At 44.6% G+C, this 23,987-nt stretch overlaps 1 protein-coding gene across 1 annotated transcript in view; it reads left to right on the forward strand.

The window, feature by feature from the left end:
• actr3b (actin related protein 3B) overlaps positions 1 to 23,987 on the forward strand; it is a 37,555-nt gene that overhangs the window by 8,531 nt on the left and 5,037 nt on the right. The window contains exons 2-8 of the mRNA XM_056299608.1: positions 7,968 to 8,023; positions 10,019 to 10,143; positions 10,380 to 10,490; positions 15,310 to 15,405; positions 15,613 to 15,720; positions 22,442 to 22,585; positions 23,441 to 23,614. Of these exons, the coding sequence (XP_056155583.1) occupies positions 7,968 to 8,023; positions 10,019 to 10,143; positions 10,380 to 10,490; positions 15,310 to 15,405; positions 15,613 to 15,720; positions 22,442 to 22,585; positions 23,441 to 23,614 (814 nt within the window). The remainder of the gene's footprint in view (positions 1 to 7,967; positions 8,024 to 10,018; positions 10,144 to 10,379; positions 10,491 to 15,309; positions 15,406 to 15,612; positions 15,721 to 22,441; positions 22,586 to 23,440; positions 23,615 to 23,987) is intronic.

Raw genomic sequence — 23,987 nt, forward strand, 5'->3', positions numbered from 1 at the left:
TAACTTTTGTACCTCAGTGTGAGTGTTAACTTTTGTACCTCAGTGTGAGTGGTAACTTTTATACCTCAGTGTGAGGGGTAACTTTTGTACCTCAGTGTGAGTGGTAACTTTTGTACCTCAGTGTGAGTGATAACTTTTGTACCTCAGTGTGAGTGGTAACTTTTGTACTTCAGTGTGAGTGGTAACTTTTGTACCTCAGAGTGAGTGGTAACTTTTGTACCTCAGTGTGAGTGATAACTTTTGTACCTCAGTGTGAGTGGTAACTTTTGTACTTCAGTGTGAGTGGTAACTTTTGTACCTCAGTGTGAATGGTAACTTTTATACCTCAGTGTGAGTGGTAACTTTTATACCTCAGTGTGAGTGGTAACTTTTGTACCTCAGTGTGAGTGGTAACTTTTATACCTCAGTGTGAGTGTTAACTTTTGTACCTCAGTGTGAGTGATAACTTTTGTACTTCAGTGTGAGTGGTAACTTTTATACCTCAGTGTGAGTGGTAACTTTTGTACTTCAGTGTGAGTGGTAACTTTTGTACCTCAGTGTGAGTGGTAACTTTTATACCTCAGTGTGAGTGGTAACTTTTGTACCTCAGTGTGAGTGATAACTTTTGTACCTCAGTGTGAGTGGTAACTTTTGTACTTCAGTGTGAGTGGTAACTTTTTTACTTCAGTGTGAGTGGTAACGTTTGTACTTCAGTGTGAGTGGTAACTTTTGTACTTCAGTGTGAGTGGTAACTTTTGTACTTCAGTGTGAGTGGTAACTTTTGTACTTCAGTGTGAGTGGTAACTTTTGGACTTCAGTGTGAGTACCTCAGTGTGAGTGGTAACTTTTGTACCACAGTGTGAGTGATAACTTTTGTACCTCAGTGTGAGTGGTAACTTTTGTACTTCAGTGTGAGTGGTAACTTTTGTACCTCAGAGTGAGTGGTAACTTTTATACCTCAGTGTGAGTGGTAACTTTTGTACTTCAGTGTGAGTGGTAACTTTTGTACTTCAGTGTGAGTGGTAACTTTTGGACTTCAGTGTGAGTACCTCAGTGTGAGTGGTAACTTTTGTACCACAGTGTGAGTGATAACTTTTGTACCTCAGTGTGAGTGGTAACTTTTGTACTTCAGTGTGAGTGGTAACTTTTGTACCTCAGAGTGAGTGGTAACTTTTATACCTCAGTGTGAGTGGTAACTTTTGTACTTCAGTGTGAGTGGTAACTTTTGTACCTCAGAGTGAGTGGTAACTTTTATACCTCAGTGTGAGTGGTAACTTTTATACCTCAGAGTGAGTGGTAACTTTTATACCTCAGTGTGAGTGGTAACTTTTATACCTCAGTGTGAGTGGTAACTTTTGTACCTCAGTGTGAGTGGTAACTTTTATACCTCAGTGTGAGTGGTAACTTTTGTACTTCAGTGTGAGTGGTAACTTTTATACCTCAGTGTGAGTGGTAACTTTTGTACTTCAGTGTGAGTGGTAACTTTTGTACCTCAGTGTGAGTGGTAACTTTTGTACTTCAGTGTGAGTGGTAACTTTTGTACCTCAGAGTGAGTGGTAACTTTTATACCTCAGTGTGAGTGGTAAATTTTGTACCTCAGTGTGAGTGATAACTTTTGTACCTCAGTGTGAGTGGTAACTTTTGTACCTCAGTGTGAGTGGTAACTTTTGTACTTCAGTGTGAGTGGTAACTTTTGTACCTCAGAGTGAGTGGTAACTTTTATACCTCAGTGTGAGTGGTAACTTTTGTACCTCAGTGTGAGTGATAACTTTTGTACCTCAGTGTGAGTGGTAACTTTTGTACTTCAGTGTGAGTGGTAACTTTTGTACCTCAGTGTGAGTGGTAACTTTTGTACCTCAGTGTGAGTGATAACTTTTGTACCTCAGTGTGAGTGGTAACTTTTGTACCTCAGTGTGAGTGGTAACTTTTGTACTTCAGTGTGAGTGGTAACTTTTGTACCTCAGAGTGAGTGGTAACTTTTATACCTCAGTGTGAGTGGTAACTTTTGTACCTCAGTGTGAGTGATAACTTTTGTACCTCAGTGTGAGTGGTAACTTTTGTACCTCAGAGTGAGTGATAACTTTTGTACCTCAGTGTGAGTGGTAACTTTTATACCTCAGTGTGAGTGGTAACTTTTGTACTTCAGTGTGAATGGTAACTTTTGTACCTCAGTGTGAGTGGTAACTTTTGTACCTCAGTGTGAGTGATAACTTTTGTACCTCAGTGTGAGTGGTAACTTTTGTACTTCAGTGTGAGTGGTAACTTTTGTACCTCAGTGTGAGTGGTAACTTTTATACCTCAGTGTGAGTGGTAACTTTTGTACTTCAGTGTGAGTGGTAACTTTTGTACCTCAGTGTGAGTGGTAACTTTTGTACCTCAGTGTGAGTGGTAACTTTTGTACCTCAGAGTGAGTGGTAACTTTTGTACCTCAGTGTGAGTGGTAACTTTTATACCTCAGTGTGAGTGGTAACTTTTGTACCTCAGTGTGAGTGGTAACTTTTGTACCTCAGAGTGAGTGGTAACTTTTGTACTTCAGTGTGAGTGGTAACTTTTGTACCTCAGTGTGAGTACCTCAGTGTGAGTGATAACTTTTGTACCATCATGAGTGAGGACTTCTGGGAGTCCGCTGCAGTGAAATACCGGTGAATCACTCAGGAAGGTGGACGTTTTGTTTCTGTGTTAAGCTTGTTAAACAGAAATGTTGGTAGAATAAACTTTGATTATGGGTATATACTTTATGCTCTTCATTAAATCAGCAGCTATGATTGGTTAATTGAGTGATGGGGTAACAGTATCCCCCTGGTGGAAGTGCACGGTCACCATCTGTCTGCTGAAGCCTTTATCACCATTCTGAGGCCTGCGCTGCCTGCTGGAGCCATCTATGCCACACTGAGGCCTGTGTAGTTTGCTGCTTTCTACTCACTCTACATTGACAAGTGTTGAGTGTTATGGACAATGGCATTTCGTTTGACTTTACTTCTGTTACTGACTGTGCGGGACTCGGGGGCAAACAATCGTTCCTGGGTGAGTACAGCTAATAATGAATGCATTCTGCTGGACATAGCTCACAGATGTACTTGCTCTTTGGCTGCTGTACAATCTGTGCATCCACCAATTCACTTGGCACAGGACAAGATCTTATTAACTGATCTGCCAAGAGACTTTCCTCGCCTCCAAAGCCTTTTAGCACTGCATAATTATCTCACGTTCTGTGAGAGATCCTGCTTGACTTTAACATACCAAATGTCAGATTCTACATGTACTGTTGCTAAGCAGAGACTGTTGATTGTCTTACTATTGTCTGTGAATGTTCTCATTCATCCAGGTCATGGTTATCCAAAGGAGTTGAATCAAGTGCAACTGGACTTGGTATATATCACAGATTGTCTTACTATTACTTTCATCTGGTAATGTGCAACCTAACCCCAACCCTGAGTTGCAGTGTATCCAGACTCCATCTGATTTTAATTCTTTGTCAGGGCTTAAAATTGTCCATCTTAATGTGCGCAGCTTGTTATCCAAGTTAGATATGGTCAGGATCTGGGCTAAATCAACAGATGCAGGTATTGTTGTAATTTCTGAAACTTGGTTGACTGAATCCATTGCTGATGAAAATATTAATATGGTTGGATACACTGTTTATCATATCGACAGGCCAAAGAAAGGTGGTGGTGTTGCTGTTTTAGTTAATTCAAAATTTGATGCTTCGTTAGTTTTGTCTGAGTCCATCTGCAAACAACTAGAACTGTTGGCATTAAATGCGGAAATTGCTAAGGGCCTTTGTTTAGCTGTTGTTGGGTGCTACAGTCCTCCATCTGCCTCCAAGGAGGCTTTACAATCTTTGAAGCATCTTTTGTCCAGACTGAACTATAGTGAACTAGTTTTAACTGGTGATTTGAATTGGGATTGGCTTCAGCCATTTTCTGTGATTCCATTAATCTCACCCAATTGGTCAATTTACCCACTCGGCCAAACTTTAAAAGCCCTGAGAAGTCCACTTTGATTTGAAATGTTCCTTATAAATTCTCAGCTCTGGGTGTCTTTTGCAATGACTTAAGTGACCACTGTGTTGTTGCTGCTATTAGAAACACTAAGGTGCACAAATTAAAGCCTCACATTATTCATAAAAAGAATCTCGAGCTCTTTAATGAACAAGCCTATCGTCATGATCTGTCTAATTTTGACTGGAAAAGAATGTGTTTGATCCCTGATGTCGAGACAGCTCGGACATTCTTTGGGGATGGTTTTATGCAAATTGTAGATAAACATGCCCCACTAAGAAGATACAGGGTAAAGGGTCAAGATAACCCCTGGTTCTCCCCAGGGTTTGCAGATACTATTCATATGCGTAATCTGGCTTGGGCAGAGGCAAGGAAATCAGGTTCTTCGGCTGATTGGCTTGTTTTCAGACAACTAAACAAATGCTCTTCTTTTATTAAGAAAGCCAAATCAGAGTACTATATGTCTGTCACCACTGAGAACCTAAATAATCCTCGAAAATTTTTACCTATGTTTTAAAGGATTCTGTTCCTGTCTATGATAAAATGGAGGCACTCACTTGTATTGATTAGCATTTTATATCTTCTGGCTCTTTATTTGACGCTGTATCTGTCTCTGTGAAACCTTGTGCAGACCTCTCAATGTATGGTTGTCAGCCTTTCAAATTTGTACCTTTCTCTGTTCAGGGAGTTTATAATGCCCTTAAGGCTTTAGATCCTAGAAAATCTTCTGGACCTGATCAAATTGAACCTTACTTCTTGAAACTAGCAGCTGATTTTGTAGCAGAGCCTCTTGCATACCTTTTTAATCTTACAGTGGAAAATAATGAAATTCCCCTGGTATGGAAATCAGCTTTTGTTCTCCCTCTATTAAAAAGGGGTGATCCAGCGATTTTAACTAATTATAGACCAATATTGAATCTATCTGTGCTGGCCAAAATTCTTGAAGCTCTTGTGGGGGAGCAAGTAAAGGAGTTTTTACACTCCAGTGCCATCCTATCGAAATATCAACCAGGCTTTAGAAAAAGACATAGTACCATCACAGCTGCAATGAATTTGGTTAACGACATTTCTGTTGCACTTGATAAGAAAAAACATTGTGCGTCACTTTTTATTGATTTGTCAAAAGCATTTGACACTGTTGACCACTGTATTTTAAAATGTAGACTCCATCTTTCAGGATTTTCAGAGCAAGCAGTCACTTGGTTCTCAAATTACCTTAGTAACAGAACTCAGTGCACTAAACATGAGGGTCTGTGTTCTGATTTTCTTACTGTCCACAAAGGGGTGCCGCAGGGCTCTGTATTAGGTCCCCTTTTATTCGTTATTTACATCAATGATTTGGGTCTACATGTGTCAGATGCTAATTTGCATTTTTATGCTGATGATACAGTTATTTATTGCTGTGGCTCTACTCTTGTTCAGGCCATTGAATCCCTGCAGAAAGCCTTTGTAGCTGTCCAGCACTCATTATTTCAGCTGAAACTTGTTCTAAACGCTGATAAGACTAAGCTTATGCTGTTTTCCAATTCTAGGAAGATGTCACAAATGATCCCTTCAGTAACCACTTTAGAGGGAAATTAAATAGAGGTGGTCAGTGTGTACAAATACCTGGGTGTCCTGATTTATGACTCCCTCACTTTCAAGCCACATGTGGAGAATCTTGTGAAAAAGCTGAGGCTGAAACTGGGTTTTTATTTTGGAAATAAGTTGTGTTTTTCTTTAAATGTAAAAAAGCGACTTGTTGCTGCTACCTTTTTACCTGTGTTGGATTATGGAGATCGTTTGTATATGAATGCTTCTGCTCAATGTCTCCACGCGTTAGACACTGCCTACCATTCTTCTTTGAGATGTATTACTAATTGCAAATCATTGACACATCACTGTGAGTTGTATGCTCAGGTGGGATGGCCTGCTCTGGCCATCCGAAGGCTCAGTCATTGGTATACTTTTATATATAAGGCAATCCTCGGTCTACTGCCTTCCTAGATCTGTGACTTAATTGCACTGAGAAGTGCTGGCCCTTACTCCTTTCATTCTCTTGACTATGTGCTGCTTTCTGTTCCATATGCCCGCACTGAATTCGGTAAAAAGGCTTTTGTTCATCCTGCACCTTTAACCTGGAATATGTTGCAGAATGATTGGAAATTTACAGAGTTAATCTCACTGAGCCGTTTTAAATCCAAATTGAGAGTACTTGAAGCTGATTTCACAACATGTTTTTTATAATCTGCTTGTAATTTCCTTTTTTCTGAATTTTTTTGTCTTTTGTTTGTGTTTTCAAATGTGTAATTTTGCAACTGTGTGATTTCGTAACTGTGCTTTCTAATTGCTGCTGCCTATCTTGGCCAGGTCTCCCTTGAGAAAGAGGTTTGTAATCTCAACGGGATCCTCCTGGTTAAATAAAGGTTAAATAAAATTTTAAAAAAAATAAAATCTGGTCCTCTGGTATGGAGGGTAACAGTTTTGTGGCCTCTCTGCCATCAGAGTTGCCCATCCCTGTTCTAAATACCCCAGTGAGCAAAAACCGGGATTTCAACATTGGTTTCTAGCTGAAAACTGGGTAATACTTGGTCTGAAAATCTAAGAGCTCTTTTCATCCAGCTGAGATGTGGTTAAAACATCAGTGTGTCACAGAACATACATTTGTTTCATCATTTGGTTAATTTGTACACTTGTGGGTTAAAGAGAGGTGATACTGATGAGTGGGAAGGTGTTTCTCTGGAGTCATATCACACTGGTAGGTGAAATAGGGTCTACACGAAGACATAACGCCATCTAATTTAATGTTTCATATAAAATGTAACAAATAACAAATATCATCGGCGGTCACTCGGGTCGGAGTATGGCTGTCCTCCTTCCAGGTCCTTGTGGGTCTTCAGGTGAGTGTAGAGGCCGATCCTGGAGCTGCATATTTGGGGCAATGTGGGCAAGGGTGTGAAGAAGTGGTTTGGGCCCTCCTGGTAACTCACTCCTTTCTGAGTCTGGCTTGTTTTCAGCAGCATGGTGGAGGTCATGGTTGTAGCACCCAGCACCCTCATGGACAGCCAGTCTCCAGGCCTCCCTGTTTGTTGCTGCTTGTGTCCATGTGTTAAGGTTGATGCCAGACCTTTTGATGTGGGCCTTGATGTTATCTTTATATCACTTCTTTTGTCCTCTTGGGGCACGGCGTCCTGCCAGTCACTCTCCCCTCCCCCGCACTTGGGATCTGTGTTGAGGACATGCACCGGCTCTTCCAGAGCCAGAAGACCAGGAAGGCACCTTTGGCCTTTGGTGTTTCTTTTCCTGCTCATGTGTCCCTGTCACTGCTAGATGTCCAGTCTCAGAGTTATGTGGTGGCTAGATCGTGATCGATCTGGGGGCGCACTCTCACTATGCATCTAACTACCCCAGCAGCAAAACCAGAAGTCGATCATGCCGTTGTGTTTTTATCTATTTATTTATTTATTTATTATGTTTTACTGTTTGTCGTTGAGATTTGCGCCTCAGGGCCACCATATAGAACACTAGAGGGCAGAATTCAAACAGAAGACATATGCTACCATCTGATGGCTCTTTGAAAAGAGCCATCAGATGGTTTGTCTTGATGCATGCTCAATAATCCAGGTATAGAAACCCCAGAAGGTTGAATCAGCTCATCTGGACACAACGTTTAGTGGAAGAAACGTGTCATCATCATCATCTAAGTGACCTCTTCAGTCTCAGCTGACTGCAGGTATCCCCACCTGTGTGCCACTGTATTGTTTATAAAGGTGGGGATACCTGCAGTCAGCTGAGACTGAAGAGGTCACTTAGATGATGATGATGACACGTTTCTTCCACTAAACGTTGTGTCCAGATGAGCTGATTCAACCTTCTGGGGAATCAGCTCATTTAATTATGAGCTGTCAGTCATGTAGCAGAGACAGATATTAAGCTGTCCAGCACACTGAATTACATCTTATCTGAATCTCTCACACTCACTTTGTTTGACTGTTTCTCTGACTGCAGATACACCAAGGTGGGCTATGCTGGAAACACAGAGCCACAGTTCATCATGCCCTCATGTGAGTACACACACACACACACACACACACACACAAACATCCATTACACATTGTCCATCTTGGGACAATGTCCATTGTCCATCTCCCTATTAAAGGTTTTTTACTGAGTTGTTCCTTATCTGATGTGAGGGTCTAAGGACAGGATGTTGTATTGCTGTCAAGCCCCCTGAGGCATTTGTAATTTGTGATATTGGGCTATACAAATAAAATTGACTTGACACACACATGTGGACCAGATGGACATGGACAACCATAGGTCATGCATCATGAGTTGGCAGGTTTCCGTCCAACACCATTAAAACCATTTCACTGATCAGTCAGTGAAACAGCTGCTGTGGTGACATGACACGTGGTCGCCTGTTGCTGTGGTGACATGACACATGGCCGCCTGTTGCTGTGGTGACATGACACGTGGTCGCCTGTTGCTGTGGTGACATGACACATGGCCGCCTGTTGCTATGGTGTCATGACACGTGGTCGTCTGTTGCTGTGGTGACATGACACGTGGTCGCCTGTTGCTGTGGTGACATGACACATGGCCGCCTGTTGCTGTGGTGTCATGACACGTGGTCGTCTGTTGCTGTGGTGGCATGACACCTGGTCACCTGTTGCTGTGGTGACATGACACATGGTCGCCTGTAGCTGTGATGACATGGCACATGGTCACCTGTAGCTGTGATGACATGGCACATGGTCACCTGTTGCTGTGGTGACATGACACATGGTCACCTGTTGCTGTGGTGACATGACACATGGTCGCCTGTAGCTGTGATGACATGGCACATGGTCACCTGTAGCTGTGATGACATGGCACATGGTTACCTGTTGCTGTGGTGACATGACACATGGTCGCCTGTAGCTGTGGTGACATGACACATGGTCGCCTGTTGCTGTGGTGGCATGACACCTGGTCACCTGTTGCTGTGGTGACATGACACATGGTCGCCTGTAGCTGTGGTGACATGACACATGGTCGCCTGTAGCTGTGGTGACATGGCACATGGTCACCTGTTGCTGTGGTGACATGACACATGGCCGCCTGTTGCTGTGGTGACATGACACATGGCCGCCTGTTGCTGTGGTGTCATGACACATGGTCGCCTGTTGCTGTGGTGGCATGACACCTGGTCACCTGTTGCTGTGGTGACATGACACATGGTCGCCTGTAGCTGTGGTGACATGGCACATGGTCACCTGTTGCTGTGGTGACATGGCACATGGTCACCTGTTGCTGTGGTGACATGACACATGGCCGCCTGTTGCTGTGGTGTCATGACACGTGGTCGTCTGTAGCTGTGGTGGCATGACACCTGGTCACCTGTTGCTGTGGTGACATGACACATGGTCGCCTGTAGCTGTGATGACATAACACATGGTCGCCTGTAGTTGTGGTGACATGACACATTGTCGCCTGTAGCTGTGGTGACATGGCACATGGTCGCCTGTTGCTAGGGTGACATGGCACATGGTCGCCTGTTGCTGTGGTGACATGGCACATGGTCGCCTGTTGCTGTGGTGACATGACACATGGTCGCCTGTTGCTGTGGTGACATGGCACATGGTCGCCTGTTGCTGTGGTGACATGACACATGATCGCCTGTTGCTGTGGTGATATGACACATGGTCGCCTGTAGCTGTGTTGACATAACACATGGTCACCTGTAGCTGTGGTGACATGGCACATGGTCGCCTGTTGCTGTGGTGACATGACACATGGTCGCCTGTTACTAGGGTGACATGGCACATGGTTGCCTGTAGCTGTGGTGACATGACACATGGTCGCCTGTTGCTAGGGTGACATGGCACATGGTTGCCTGTTGCTGTAGTGACATGACACATGGTTGCCTGTTGCGGTTTTAGACCATGTATAAAAGTCCAAACAGACAGAAATGCTGTTGGGTTCATAATGACCTTTGACCTCCAGTCCATCACACATGAATATCCTGAATGTCACAGTTAACTTTGTGTGTGTGTGTGTGTGTGTGTGTGTACCAGGTGTAGCCATCAGGGAAAGTGCTGGCGTGGGGGATCAGGCTCAGAGGCGTCTGGTACGAGGTGTGGATGATCTTGACTTCTACATCGGAGACGAAGCCATCGACAAACCAAACTACGCAACCAAGGTCCCTCTGAATGACTTCTTACTGACTGCTGACAGACAACTTACTGGTTAACTGGCCGACTGAGTAGTTACTGACTGGTTACTGATGATTTACTGACTGGGTTAGTTGACCGGTAGCTTTGTAGAAGTAACAGAATGTGATCTGATATAAATATGGTGTAAACTAAATGTGAAATTTCGTCTTAAATTGTGTGTGTGTGTGTGTGTGTGTGTGTGTGTGTGTGTGTGTGTGTGTAGTGGCCTATCCGTCATGGGATGGTGGAGGACTGGGACCTGATGGAGAGGTTTATGGAGCACATTATCTTTAAATACCTCCGAGCAGAACCAGAAGACCACAGCTTCCTGATGGTAGGACTGTCTGCCTGCCTGCCTGTCTGTCTGTCTCATTAAAACCTCATAGAGTTTCATTGTGTGACGTGTTCTGCAGCACCTGAAGCTTGTTTAAATTGGAACTTGGCTTCAACATGGTCATCAAGATGGTGCCGTGAACAGTCTTGGTTCTGTGCTGTCTTGCACCTTTTCTGTTTTTGTTTATTTGTTTAGTTTCCAGCACCCGCTCACTGATCACACACAGCAGGGAAGAACTTCTAAGCCTCCAGCTGTCCACTGGACCAACTGAACAGACTTCTTTACTGACTTTACGTGAACATTTTAACAAAAGTCTTGCTGAGGTCTTGATCTGGATAAAACTTGACGAACGTGTCAATTTTGATAACCAAAAAATGCGGAGGTTATACAGGAACTTATAGGTTGCATTCAGAACAGGAAGTGTTGTATATTCTTGTCCGCTGCCTGATTTGAGTCGACTGTAGATGTGAGTGGTACATGTGCGAGCATAAACGATTTACCCAGCTTTATTATATATAGCCGCATGGCAGACCTTTCCTTTTGGAAAGTGCAAGTTCATATTAGACTTGGTTGCGTTCGTGCGAGGGTCTGCCTAGGAGGCTGCACATCCACAGACTCACAGGCAAAACATTTTTATTAGGTCGATTTTTAGCTTTAGCGCTTGCTGCGGGGTCCTCCCTATAGTCCCCGGGTCCTATGTTCCCCGGGTCCTATGTTCCCCACTTTGTATGAGACCGGGGAATATGGGACCTTTTTGTATACAGAGGGCCCTATATTCCCCACTTTTCCCCAAAAGGGTCCTATGTTCCCCGTTTTGTATGTGCAGGGAAACATGGGACCTTTCTTTATAAAAAGGGTCCTATGTTCCCCTAGGGCCCCCGGGGAACATAGGACCCTTTTTATAAAGAAAGGTCCTATGGTCCCCGGTCAGCAGGTTTGATGCTGTTTGGCGCAAAAAGTGCATTTTCAATAATGCATTATTTAGGGCAGATTATTAAGAAGACAATGAATCATACGATTTCTATTTTTATATCACAAAAACGAATTCACAAAGTCCAGGTTGGCTAAAGTATGTGGAAACTTTCGACACTAAACCAATGTCAGCTTATTAGGCTATAGCCTATATTTGGGCACATAACCCACCCCGGTAGTTCTCTGATATTTATGTGTGAAATGTGTCACTTATCGAGGAAAATGCGCTTCGCCGAGGAGGTGAGCTGGCTCGTCTGTGTCTGAATGTAATATAGTAAGCCTATGTTCCTTGAACAGTTGTACCCGGGCATAGCTCAGTCGGTAGAGCTCTCGCCTATGGATCGCAAGGTCGTGAGTTCGATCCCGGGTGCCGCCAACTCAGCGTATGAGGAGCACATTGTGCGAGAAGTGCTGGGAGCTGAGGATAGGTGTTGTGTTCCGTCCTCAGCAGTCCATCTCCCAGAGGTCTAGCGCATTGTAACAGGGATAGTAGACTCCTGCGAAAGCCGACTGATACCGACAATAGGCCAATTCCGACCCACTTCTTCTATGTTCCGTAGAAAGCCGTCATTCCCATCATAACCACACCAGCTTATTGGGAAAAGCATCTGACAGATATTAGATAGAAACCATCTGCTCAGTAAGGCCCTTTAAGCATCATAATTGTAATGATAATAATAATAATAATAACATAATAATAATGACAATAATAATAATAGCCTAATAATAATAATGGTGATGATGATGATGATAATAATAATAATAACAATATAGCCTTATATTAGAAATGCTAAAAATTGGATAATTGAAATATTTATAATTATAAAGTAGGCTAATATAGCATGGTAATGACAATAAAATAATAACAATATCTGCCTGGTCTCTTAAGATTCTAAGATGCTGTATGCTACAGAAATAACGGGACATAGGCCTAGGCTAATGAATACGCCTTTTTGACAAAATATGAATGAAAGGCTAATCAGCAACGCTAAAGCTGAATCACAAAACACATATTGCTCGAAAAATAATTTATAAATAGCCAAATGCACACATGATTTCGAGTTTGGAAATATTTAAAACTTGTCGTGGATGTGTGGTCATCTGCACGCAAGTTTCCTGGCGTTCTAAACCACATGATCAAACTTCACCAATGTCTAAACCGCCCGCCAACTTGCAACAGTTTGCAACAATATCGGTTGTTATCGGTGATAACTCGTGGACTCACTGTCATGTGCTTACTAGCCTACAAGAAGACAAACAATGGCGATAGTTATGGATGGCGATGGAGGGGGCAAAGTGTTGGTACATGATAACTTCAGATAGCAGAAGCACCGCACCAATCAAAACACCATTAGATGGAGGTGCTGGAGGTGGAACTGTAGAGTGCCACTGATCACAAATAGATTTGAAGTGGAGGACGTGGATGCTAACATTATGGTGCACGATGTTGGGGAACACGTGCATCCCCCCCCCCGACGGAGAAATGGTGCACCGTGCAGAATTCTGACACGGGGTGATTGCAGAAGTTGCGAGGGAGCCAACAGTCCCAATCAGAAGGATCTATAATGCGCAAAGGGTCCTGCAGCGTCGGCAACGTCAAATCCAAGGTGGCGGCGACAGACCACCACCACAAGGATTCCAGTCTGTAAGGACTGTTATGGCCAGAGCACGCGCAGCAGTCACGCCCCCGATTCCAGCTACACTTGAGGACGTCGTCATCGAAGGTGCATGGGCTGAAACATGGGACAGGGAACAGTTCCTCCTGCACCAAGACAACGAGTGGGCTATCGCTGTGTTTGCCACAGAGGGAAACATCAGGAGGCTGCGAGGCTGGGGAACCGTATATATGGATGCAACGTTCAGAACGTGCCCCCGCCCCTTCAGCCAAGTTTTTACAGTACTTGGAAACATGCATGGCTTCGTTAGCCCTCTGGAGCATGCGCTGATGGGCCAGCACACAATTGGGCACTACCGACAGGTGCTCGATTGCATCAAACGGGAAACCAGGAGGATTACGCAGCACCACTGGGCACCTCAAAAGGTCATATGCGACTTTGAACAGGCGCTTATCAAGGCGCTGGAAACAGCAGTCATCCGCAAGGTGATGGCACTCGGCCACCTACCACTGGACACAGTACAAGACAACTTCGCCCTGCTCGTTCACCACCCGGACACGAGGCGCGTCCGGCGGGACCATCCAGAGCTGCATGACTTCCTGCAGTATGTCGGGAACACATACGTCCACGATGGAGCCCTCTTCCCACATCCAGTGTGGAACGTCTATGCACGCAACATGGAGCAAAGGACCAACAACCACGTTGAGTGTAAGTGACTAAGACTTATTTTCTGATTTCTTGAATACCGGGATTATAGGACCTTTTTAGGGGAAAACGGGGAATCTGGGACCCTCTTTTTTTCGAAAGGGAACATAGGCCCCGGGGAATATAGGACCCGGGGACTATAGGCACGGCCTCCTTGCTGCATATTAAAAACATTTTTTCCCGTATTTCCCATTCGATCAACTTGGGTGCTGCACAAAATTCTTATAATGTCAGGAAAAACACTGGTTTTTCTGTCCGTGTGTGCGTGTTTCTGTCCGCTGCTGATCTCTCATACTACTGGACTTGTCAGCCAGATAATTTTTGTGCAGTTATGACTGTATGACCAAGGACCTCTCATGGTTGTGGTGATTCAAAACCTTTGAAAAACCTGTTTTATAATGCAATGGGGTGCTAACTACCTCTAGATCAGTAAGTCAATCTTAAATCCGCTGGCGTTTATGTGGGAGGACGGCGGCGTGAATTGACGTTTGCAGCAGCCTCACCCAATAGCACTGTGGGAAGATGGCAGCGCGAACTTACATCAGCGGCCTCACCCAGTACTGTCCATGCAGTGTCTTTGACCACGTCTGTGTCTAAGTTTATGTCTTTGTTTGATGGCTGGGAGAGCTGGCGTTGGATCGGCTGGGAGAGCCTGGTCTGCTGCGTCCGGTGGGCCCAGGGACCACGGCCCTGTCTGGAGCTGCGCCCGAAGAGGAAACTCCGAGGGCGGTTTGACAGGATGCAGAAGCGGGGCAGGCTAAGCTAACTGCTAGCCCATGCAGACCGGCAGTTCAGACAGTCATCCTGGCGTTTGCTCTCTTGGACAATGATTTATTTTTTTTGTGGATATGTTGGATATATAGTATGTGTTCTTGTAGTTTCTGTAGTTTTTGGGTGTGTTTTTGTCTTTGTGTTGCACTGCTGTGGGCTGGGGGAGATGATATGTCGTTTCATCTCATGTGCTCAAGTACATGAAATGGAACGATAAATAAATGTTCCTGGTTCTGAACTCCTCAGCTGGTTTGTCACTTAATCCGAGCACCAGAGAAGAGGCGGTATGTCCGGCGGGGATCTGTTGAGGGCTCTCTTCCATTCAGCCCCTGCTTCCTGCTCTGACAAGCTCTGGATGTTCTCGGACACATCCTGGTTGAAACAAAGCCGCCAAAACCAAGAGAAGAAACAAATGATACATACCACTTCAAAATGAGCAACAAAAGAAAAATAATACAGTATAAGATAAAGCACAAAGATGCAAATGTAGCACAGTCTCGATATTATGTAACCAGAAAACAAACATCATCCAGGGGAAGATCAGCTGTGTGTCATTGTGTACAAATTAAGTTTCATATCATTTATAACCTGAAGTGTCAACCTTTAAAATCTGCCAAACACATTACGAACCTACATGTCAGTAAGATGTTCCCAGTAAAATACTAATATTTATTCACTACATCATGCCCATTTGTCTGTGTGGTTATGTGTGTGTGTGTGTGTGTGTGTGTGTGTGTGTGTGTGTGTACACACAGACAGAGCCTCCTCTCAACACTCCAGAGAACAGGGAGTATCTGGCAGAGATCATGTTTGAGACCTTCAGCATCCCGGGCCTTTACATCGCAGTGCAGGTTCGCAGCTCTGGACGTTTCTGTCAGCGTGACTCAGATCAGACACTTTACAACCCACAAGACAACACCACGTCTTCTGTCAGACATGGTCCTGGATCAGGTCACGGTCTGATCTGCGTTAACGTGTTATATTACAAGTCAAACATGTTGTATTGTGACATTAGCATGTTATGTATTGTGATATTGGCGTGTCTTACTGTCCCGCAGGCCGTTCTAGCGTTAGCTGCATCGTGGACGTCTCGTCATGTTGGAGAGAGAACGCTGACCGGCATCGTCATCGACAGCGGAGATGGAGTAACTCACGCCATACCTGTGGTAAGATAGATAGATAGATAGACAGATGGATAGATAGGTAGGTAGATAGATAGGTAATTAGATAGATAGGTTGATAGATAGATAGATAGATAGATAGATAGATAGATAGATAGATAGATAGATAGATAGATAGATAGATAGATAGATAGATAGATAGATAGATAGATAGATAGATAGATAGATAGATAGATAGATAGATAGTCTGTCAGAAATACTGGAACATGTTGTCGCCTCCCAGCTCAAAGTTCGCCTCATCTCCAACGACCAGTTCGAACCATTTTAATCTGGTTTCCACTCACAGCGCAGCCCAGAAATAGCTCTCCTGAAAGTCACCAATGACCTCCTCCTCTCCTCAGGCTCTGACCACCTCAGCATTCTCATCCTCCTCGACCTCACTGCAGCTTTCAACACCATCAACCACACCACTCCTCTTTCCTGCCTTGAATCCTCCCTCAAGATCACTGGTGCTGCTTTCTCCTGAAGTCATATCTCACAAACACAACAGTTATCAACATCAATAACAGCACCTCCTTCACTGCTCCTCTGTCCCAAGGCATCCCCCAGGCTTCGGTGCTCATTTTCTGTCAGGATGAATTTCTGCAGTTACTGCAGGGAGTAAATCCTCTGTGCTGTGCTTTATTGATGAGGGAGCTGATGTTTAGCTCCCACTTGAGGTCCTGAGCGATGGTGGTGCTCAGGATTGGAATGACTCCCCAGTTATCACTGGGGAGTCATACTGGTTGGGGGGGGGGCACAGGGCTGGGCTTTACCTGAAGTCCACCACCATCTTCACTGCCTTCAGGGGGTTTAGATACAGGTTGTTCTGGCAGCAGCAGGAAACCAGGTGGTCAGCCTCCCATCTGTAAGCAGACTCGACACCCTCAGATATGAGTCTGATGACGATGGTGTCATTTGCAAACTTCAGGAGCTTGACAGATTGATGTCTGGAGGTGCAGCCATTGGTGTAAAGTGATGAGTAGTAGGGACAGGATGCAGCCTTGGGGGGGGGGGGGGGGCACCAGTGCTGATGATCTTAGGGTCCCCAACATGATTCCCCATCTTCACGTGCTTACACCTGTTGGTCAGGAAGTCAGTGATCCACCTGCAGGTGGTGTGGGGCACATGGAGCTGGGAGAGCTTGTCCTAGAGGAGAGCAGCGCTGATGGTGTTGACTGTGGAGCTGAAGTCCACAAACAGGATCCTGGCGTAGGTACCAGGAGAGTCCAGGTGAAGGAGGATGGAGTGGAGAGCCATGTTGACCTTGTCCATCTTGGGAGAGAGATCCTCTTCTGTTGCTGTCCCTGAGGTTTCTACCTATTTTTTCTCCCGGTTAAAGCTTGTTTTTTTTTTTTTTTAGGGAGTTGTGCCTTATCCAATACAAGGGTCCAAGGGCAGGATGTTGTGTTGCTGTAAACCCTCTTGAGGCAAATTTGTAATTTGTGATATTGGGCTATACAAATAAAATTGACAACTTGACTGCATCATCTGTTGACCTGTTGGTTCTTTATGCAAACTGTAGTGGATCCAAGAGGGTTGGCGACAGGCATGGGTGCAAGTCCATGAATACTGGGATGGCATCCAGCGCTTTACCCGTGCCCCTATCCATAGGGTTAGTGGTTGTGTCAGCAAGGGCATCTAACAGAACATTTTGCCAAATCAATGTGCGGATTGGCAAGACCATAGCAGATCGGTCAAGGTGCCATACTGGATCAGTCAAGGCCCGGGTTAACCATGACCACCATTGATGCTGTACCCTCACAAGGTGTATGGATGGAGACTATAAAATGTGTTTATTTATTTATTTGTTTGTTTCTTTGTTTATTTGAATAGGGACAGAGCATGTTAATGAACATTGGTATCGCAGATATACACATGTAAACATGCCGGATTGAAGCAATGCTGCTAATTTACATCTGTTGTCCCTAGGCAGGTCAAAACAAAAAATAAAAACAGATGTGGTACACCACAGCACAATACAGTAATACTAAAATACACAACAATACATACAATACAACATTATACACCCCACAAAACCATACACCACAATCCAATCCAATCCAATACATGAAACACATGACACGCAAGTGACTGATATAATCAGCAGGACGAAGCTGGACTGAGCTCGCACTGATTAAAAATGATCACACACTTGTTTGTGATCTAGTTTGAGCCATTTAAAAAAAAAGGGCTTTAAAAGTGGGAAATGTGGGGCATTCCCTTATTGCAGAAGGTATGTTATTCCAGATCTTAGTGCCCTCAATTGCGAACACTGTTGGACTGAAAGTGGTGCGTCTGAAGGTTACCTCACAACCCCCTCTAGTGGAGGCCCTTGTGGTTATTCTAGTACTGTTTGTTCTTATTTTAATGTATTCATTTAATGGAGATGGGACAAGACCACGTAGTGACTTGTATACAGAGCAGGCATATTTGAATGTTTTAAAATTGTTGAAATTTAGAGGATTGTGTTTCTCTAGAATATTGCAGTGGTGAAAAGAAGAAGGCTTTCTGTCGAAGACTTGTATGGCCTTTTTAAAGAGTGGTACTATTGGTTTGAGTGTCGTTGCACTTGTAAATGACCAGTTTGTAAAACAGCATTCAGTATGAGAAAAAACCATCGAGTGGAGAACATCCTAGCAGCATTTTCTGATAATGAAGATCTAATTTGCCTAAAATTATAAAGAATCAGTTTAATAGTTTTTGATATCTTTTTTACTCTATTCTTAAACAATAATGTGGAGTCCAATGTAACACCAACATATTTGAATTCTTGAACAGTTTCGAGCTCTTCCCCTTCCATAAATATGTTAGAATGTGTTCTTTGTATCGGTTGTTTAGAGAACATCATGCATACGGGTTTTTTAGATTCAATAACAGACATGAGTTGGGAAGCCATGTCTGTACATGGGTCAGTGCAGATGTAAGATTTTGTGAGGCTTCTTGGGCAGTTGTTGCATGTGTAAAGAGTACTGCATCATCCGCATACATTTGGATATTGATGTTTTGACATATATTTGGCAGATCATTAATGTATAAAGAAAACAAAATTGGTCCAAGTATGGAGCTTTGGGGGACACCTAATGGACATTCAAGGTAAGGGGCTTTGATACCATTGACAGTAACACAGTGTTTCCTGTTTATTAAATATGACTTCATCCATAAAATGGCTTGTTCAGAAAAGTTGAAGTATGTTAATTTAGAAAGGAGAATTTGGTGGTCAACTGTATTAAATGCCCTTTTCAAATCGCAAAAAACGGCTCCAACAATGGCATATTTATCCACTGTGGTGACCCCTGAAAAACCGGGAACAAGCTGAGAGGAAGAAGTGGATCCAGGTGTGTGTGTTGGGGGGGGGGGCTGGACTTGAGGTGGTACAGCAAAAGGCGTTGTCTTTATCACCACAGAGGTCAGAGCAACAGGTCTGTAGACGTTTAGGCCTGTGATCCTTGGCTTTTTGGGGACGGCTCGTGTTGGAGGCTTTGAGGCAGGCTGGCACCCTGCAGTCCTCCAGGGAGGTGTTAAAAATGTTAGAAACACTAAAGACAGCTGGTCTACACAGTATTTAAGGGTTGAGGGGGGGACAGCATCAGGTCCAGCTGCCTTGCTCTTGTTCTGTCTTCTAAACAGCCTGTTAACATCCCTCCCCTGGATCAAGAGAGAAGATGTGGTAGGGGGGAGGGGATTGCTGAGGCTGGAAGTTGGGGGGGGGTGTTGTTAATGGAAATGGAATGGGGCCCATGGGGGGTGGTGGATGGAGCTGCTGGAGTACAAGGGCTGATGATCGGGGGTTTTGGAGATAAAGTCTAAGTTGACTGTTTGTCTTTCGAATCGACAGCAGAACTAATTGAGCTCATTAGCAAGTCTGGAGTCATTAAGCGTGGGGGAAGGTTTGGGTTTGTAGTTGGTGATCTTTTTCAGTCCTTTCCAGACTGAGGCAGAATTGTTGACTGAGAAGTGCTGTTCCATCTTCTCTGAATACTTTCCATTTGGCCTCCTTCACTGCCTTGCAAACATGTGTTTTGCCACTTTAAACCCTTCCTTGTCCCAGCTCCTAAATGCCTCCTCTTTTTTCCAAACAAAGCCATCAGAGTTTGGCTGTGAACCAGGGCTTGCCATTATTATAACGCACCCTGGTGTGTGTTGGTATACAGCTGTCTTCACAGAAGCTGATGTAGGATGTCACAGCCTCTGTGTACTCATCCAGACTGTTGGTGGCCATCTTAAACATCTCCCAATCCATAATGTCCAGGCACACATGCAACTCCTCCACTGCTTCGCTGCTCCACTTCTTGGTTTTCCTCACAACAGGTTTAGATAGCTTAACTTTCTACCTGGATGCAGGGATCAGGTGAACCAAGACATGGCCGGAGTTTCCCAGCACAGCGCAGCGGGGGAACGATGCAGTATGTGTTGTTGGCTGTAAGGTAGCAGTGGTCCAGAGTGCTCTCCTCTCTGGTCGGACAGTTAATAAACTGCCTGTATTTTCGGGGGGGTTTATGACTTAAGTTCCCTTTATTAAGGTCACCGAGGACAATAGCAAGGGGGTCCGGGTTGTTTTGCTCAACATCCAGTATCTGATCAGCGAGCAGTCAAGTCAGTTTTATTTGTATAGCCTAATATCACAAACTGATACGTTGAATGAATTGATAAATTGATGGACAGGTTGACGGACAAGATCAGGCAGGAGTCTCCATGGACTATGATGTTTGTAGATGACATTATGATCTGTAGTGAGAGTAGGGTCCAGGTGGAGGAGAGCCTGGAGAGGTGGAGGTATGCACTGGAGAGAAGAGGAATGAAAGTCAGTAGGAGCAAGACAGAATACCTATGTGTGAATGAGAGGGAGGACAGTGGAATAGAGAGGATGCAAGGAGTGGAGGTGACAAAGACGTTGACTTTAAATACTTGGGCTCAACTGTCCAAAGTTGCAGGGAGTGCAGGAGAGAGGTGAAGAAGAGAGTGCAGGCAGGGTGGAGTGGGTGGAGAAGAGTGTCAGGAGTGATTTGTGGGGGTCCGCGGTGGTGTAGCGGTCTAAGCATCGGCTTTGTGTCGATGCAGTTGCCCACTGGGGACCGGAGTTCGTGCCTTGGTCCCGTCAGGTCCGACTATTGCCGGACTCGATGAAGCAGCAATCATTGGCAGCGCTGTCTTGGGGAGGGGGGCGGAGTCGGCTTGTGTTCGTCACATGAATGCGTCTCTGGGTGTGTTGGAAAAAACAGTGGTTCGGCCTGGAGTCGCCTTATCACGAAAGTGGGGAGGCGTCTCCTTCCAGACTGCCGGCCGGAGAGATGCAGTTGGCGAATGCATGCAGTATGAGGGTGGGTGTTTGAACTAAAATAGGGATCAATTGGCCACTAAATTGGGAGAAAAGGGGGAAAAATCAGAAATAAATTTAGAAAAAAGGAGTGATGTGTGACAGAAGGGTACCAGCAAGAGGTAAAGGGAAGGTTTACCAGATGGTAGTGAGACCAGCTATGTTGTATGGTTTGGAGACCGTGGCACTGATGAAAAGACAGGAGGTGGAGGTGGAACTGGAGGTGGCAGAGGTGAAGATGATAAGATTTTCACTGGGTATACTGGGAGAAGGATGCTGAATATGGAGCTGCCAGGGAAGAGGAGAAGAGGAAGGCCAAAGAGGAGGTTTATGGATGTGGTGAGGGAGGACATGCAGGTGGCTGGTGTGACAGAGGAAGATGCAGAGGACAGGAAGAGATGGAGACAGATGATCCACTGTGGCGCCCCCTAACGGGAGCAGCTTGAAGTAGTAGTAGTAGTAGAATATCACAAAGAACAAATGTACCTCAGGGGCTTTACAGTAACACAACATCCTGTCAGACCCTCACATTGGATAAGGAACAACTCCCTACAAACCTTTACAGGGAGAAAACATATGGAGAAACCTCAGGGCGAGCAACAGAGGAGGATCTCTCTGCCAAGATGCACAATGTGCAATGGTGTTGTGTTTACAAAATTTACACAATACAACATTGAAAGAGGATAACACAATTATAATGGAATTATAAAATAAATGAAGAATATGATGAGCAGGATGCCAAGCAGTGTCCAGACGCCACCGGAACAGCCCAGGACCCGAGCCCCGCCCCAGCACCACCATGCAGCAAGAAAAAAAAAGATTAGTCACACATCTTATTGAGAGAGGGATATAACAGGATAACCAAAACAAAACAAAACAAAAACAGGATAACAAAAGCATATGGATTTATAAGATCTATAAAAAGAAAATGTGATTAGGAGGATGCCAAGCAGTGTCCAGGTGACAGTCCAGATCATCCATAGAGTTTAGCCAGAGTAAGGTTTGATTGCAAGTAGGTTTAAAACAGACAGTGATGATAAATGGGTGAAATGACCTTGACTCTCTGAGCCACCTGTCCTGGGACTGCCCACATCTTAGTACAGTGTGGACGGATTCATTCAATTTCATTCTTAGGAAAACGTCTTTCAGTCTTACCTTTCAGTTGCGAGATACCCTGCTTCTATTTAACCCCACAGATAAAGACCCCAACATGATGTTTGTTAGAAATGTCGTCATTGTTCTTGGCAGATTCTTTGTGCATAGGATGAAATGGAACGGGGAAAAAACCCAAGCTAAGTGAATTCTTGATAGACATGTAAAACTACACCAAGACCCTTCATTTATATAGATGGATATGCTAAGGAAGATATTGTGAGTCTGTGATTGGTTCATGGAGCTGTCCGTCTTCAGGCGGAGGGCTATGTGATTGGCAGTTGTATTAAGCACATCCCCATCGCTGGGCGGGACATCACCTTCTTCATCCAGCAGCTGCTTAGGGAGCGAGAGGTCGGCATTCCTCCTGAACAGTCACTGGAGACAGCCAAGGCTGTCAAGGTCTGAAACCCCCCCCTTAATACTCATTATGCACACCTCCTCTTTATATGCACCTCCTCCTCATCTTCTGCCTTTTCTTCTCTATACCTCTTCTATATCTCTATACCACCTCTATATCTCCTCTGTAGCTCCTCTATACCTCCCCTGTATCTATATCTCAATACCTCCTTTATATCTCCTCTATATCTCCTCTATACCTCCTCTGTAGCTCCTCTGTAGCTCCTCTATACCTCCCCTGTATCTATATCTCTATACCTCCTTTATATCTCCTCTATACCTCCTCTGTGGCTCCTCTATACCTCCCCTGTATCTCTATATCTCTATACCTCCTCTATATCCTCTATACCTCCTCTGTAGGTCCTCTATACCTCCCCTGTATCTCTATATCTCAATACCTCCTTTGTATCTCCTCTATACCTCCTCTATATCTCTATACCTCCTCTATATCTCTATACCTCTTCTAGTATATCACCTCTATATCTCCTCTATACCTCCTCTATACCTCCTCTGTAGGTCCTCTATACCTCTCCTGTATCTCTATATCTCAATACCTCCTTTGTATCTCCTCTATACCTCCTCTATATCTCCCCTGTATCTCTATACCTCCTCTATACCTCCTCTATATCTCCCCTGTATCTCTATACCTCCTCTATATCTCTATACCTCTTCTAGTATATCACCTCTATATCTCCTCTATATCTGTATATCTCCTCTATATCTCTATAGCTCCTCTATATCTACCCTATACCTCCTCTCCGCCCTTGTCGTTAGTATTTATGTTCGTAAATCTATGTGCAGTTTGTGTGTGTGTGTGTGTGTGTGTGTGTGTGTGTGTGTGTGTGTGTGTGTGTGCAGGAGCGGTTCTGTTACATCTGTCCAGACATAGTGAAGGAGTTTAGTAAGTACGACTCGGAGCCGGGCAGGTGGATCAGACAGTACCACGGGGTCAACGCCGTCACTCAGACTTCCTTCCACATCGACGTCGGCTACGAACGCTTCCTGGGTCCAGAGATTTTCTTCCACCCGGAGGTACCAAACACACTTTGTACCGATGGAAGACAGTCTAGTAAGGTACTGGAAGGTAAAATCTGTACACCAGCGGTGATGGAAAGATCTAGAAATGTACGTTTTAAAACTGAATCGGTTGAAGTTGACGTGACAGTCCTGAAGATTGATCAGGGGATGAAAGTCATCTGATCCTGTCTGTCTCTGGGTGTCAAGACAAGACCTGGTCTGTGAAGGTCCAGCTCCTGCAGACCGCAGCAGTGTGTGTGATGTGATGGTTGGTGTCTGGTAGGACTGTGCCAGGGAAAATGACAGGGTTTCATCTTCATCACAGCAGCCAGATGAGGAAGAGGAAGGCAGGTAGTGTTGAGTTAGAAGAAGAAGTGAAGTTATTGTG

The sequence above is a fragment of the Lampris incognitus genome, chromosome 19 (assembly GCF_029633865.1).
Source record: "Lampris incognitus isolate fLamInc1 chromosome 19, fLamInc1.hap2, whole genome shotgun sequence".
Lineage (NCBI taxonomy): Eukaryota > Metazoa > Chordata > Actinopteri > Lampriformes > Lampridae > Lampris > Lampris incognitus.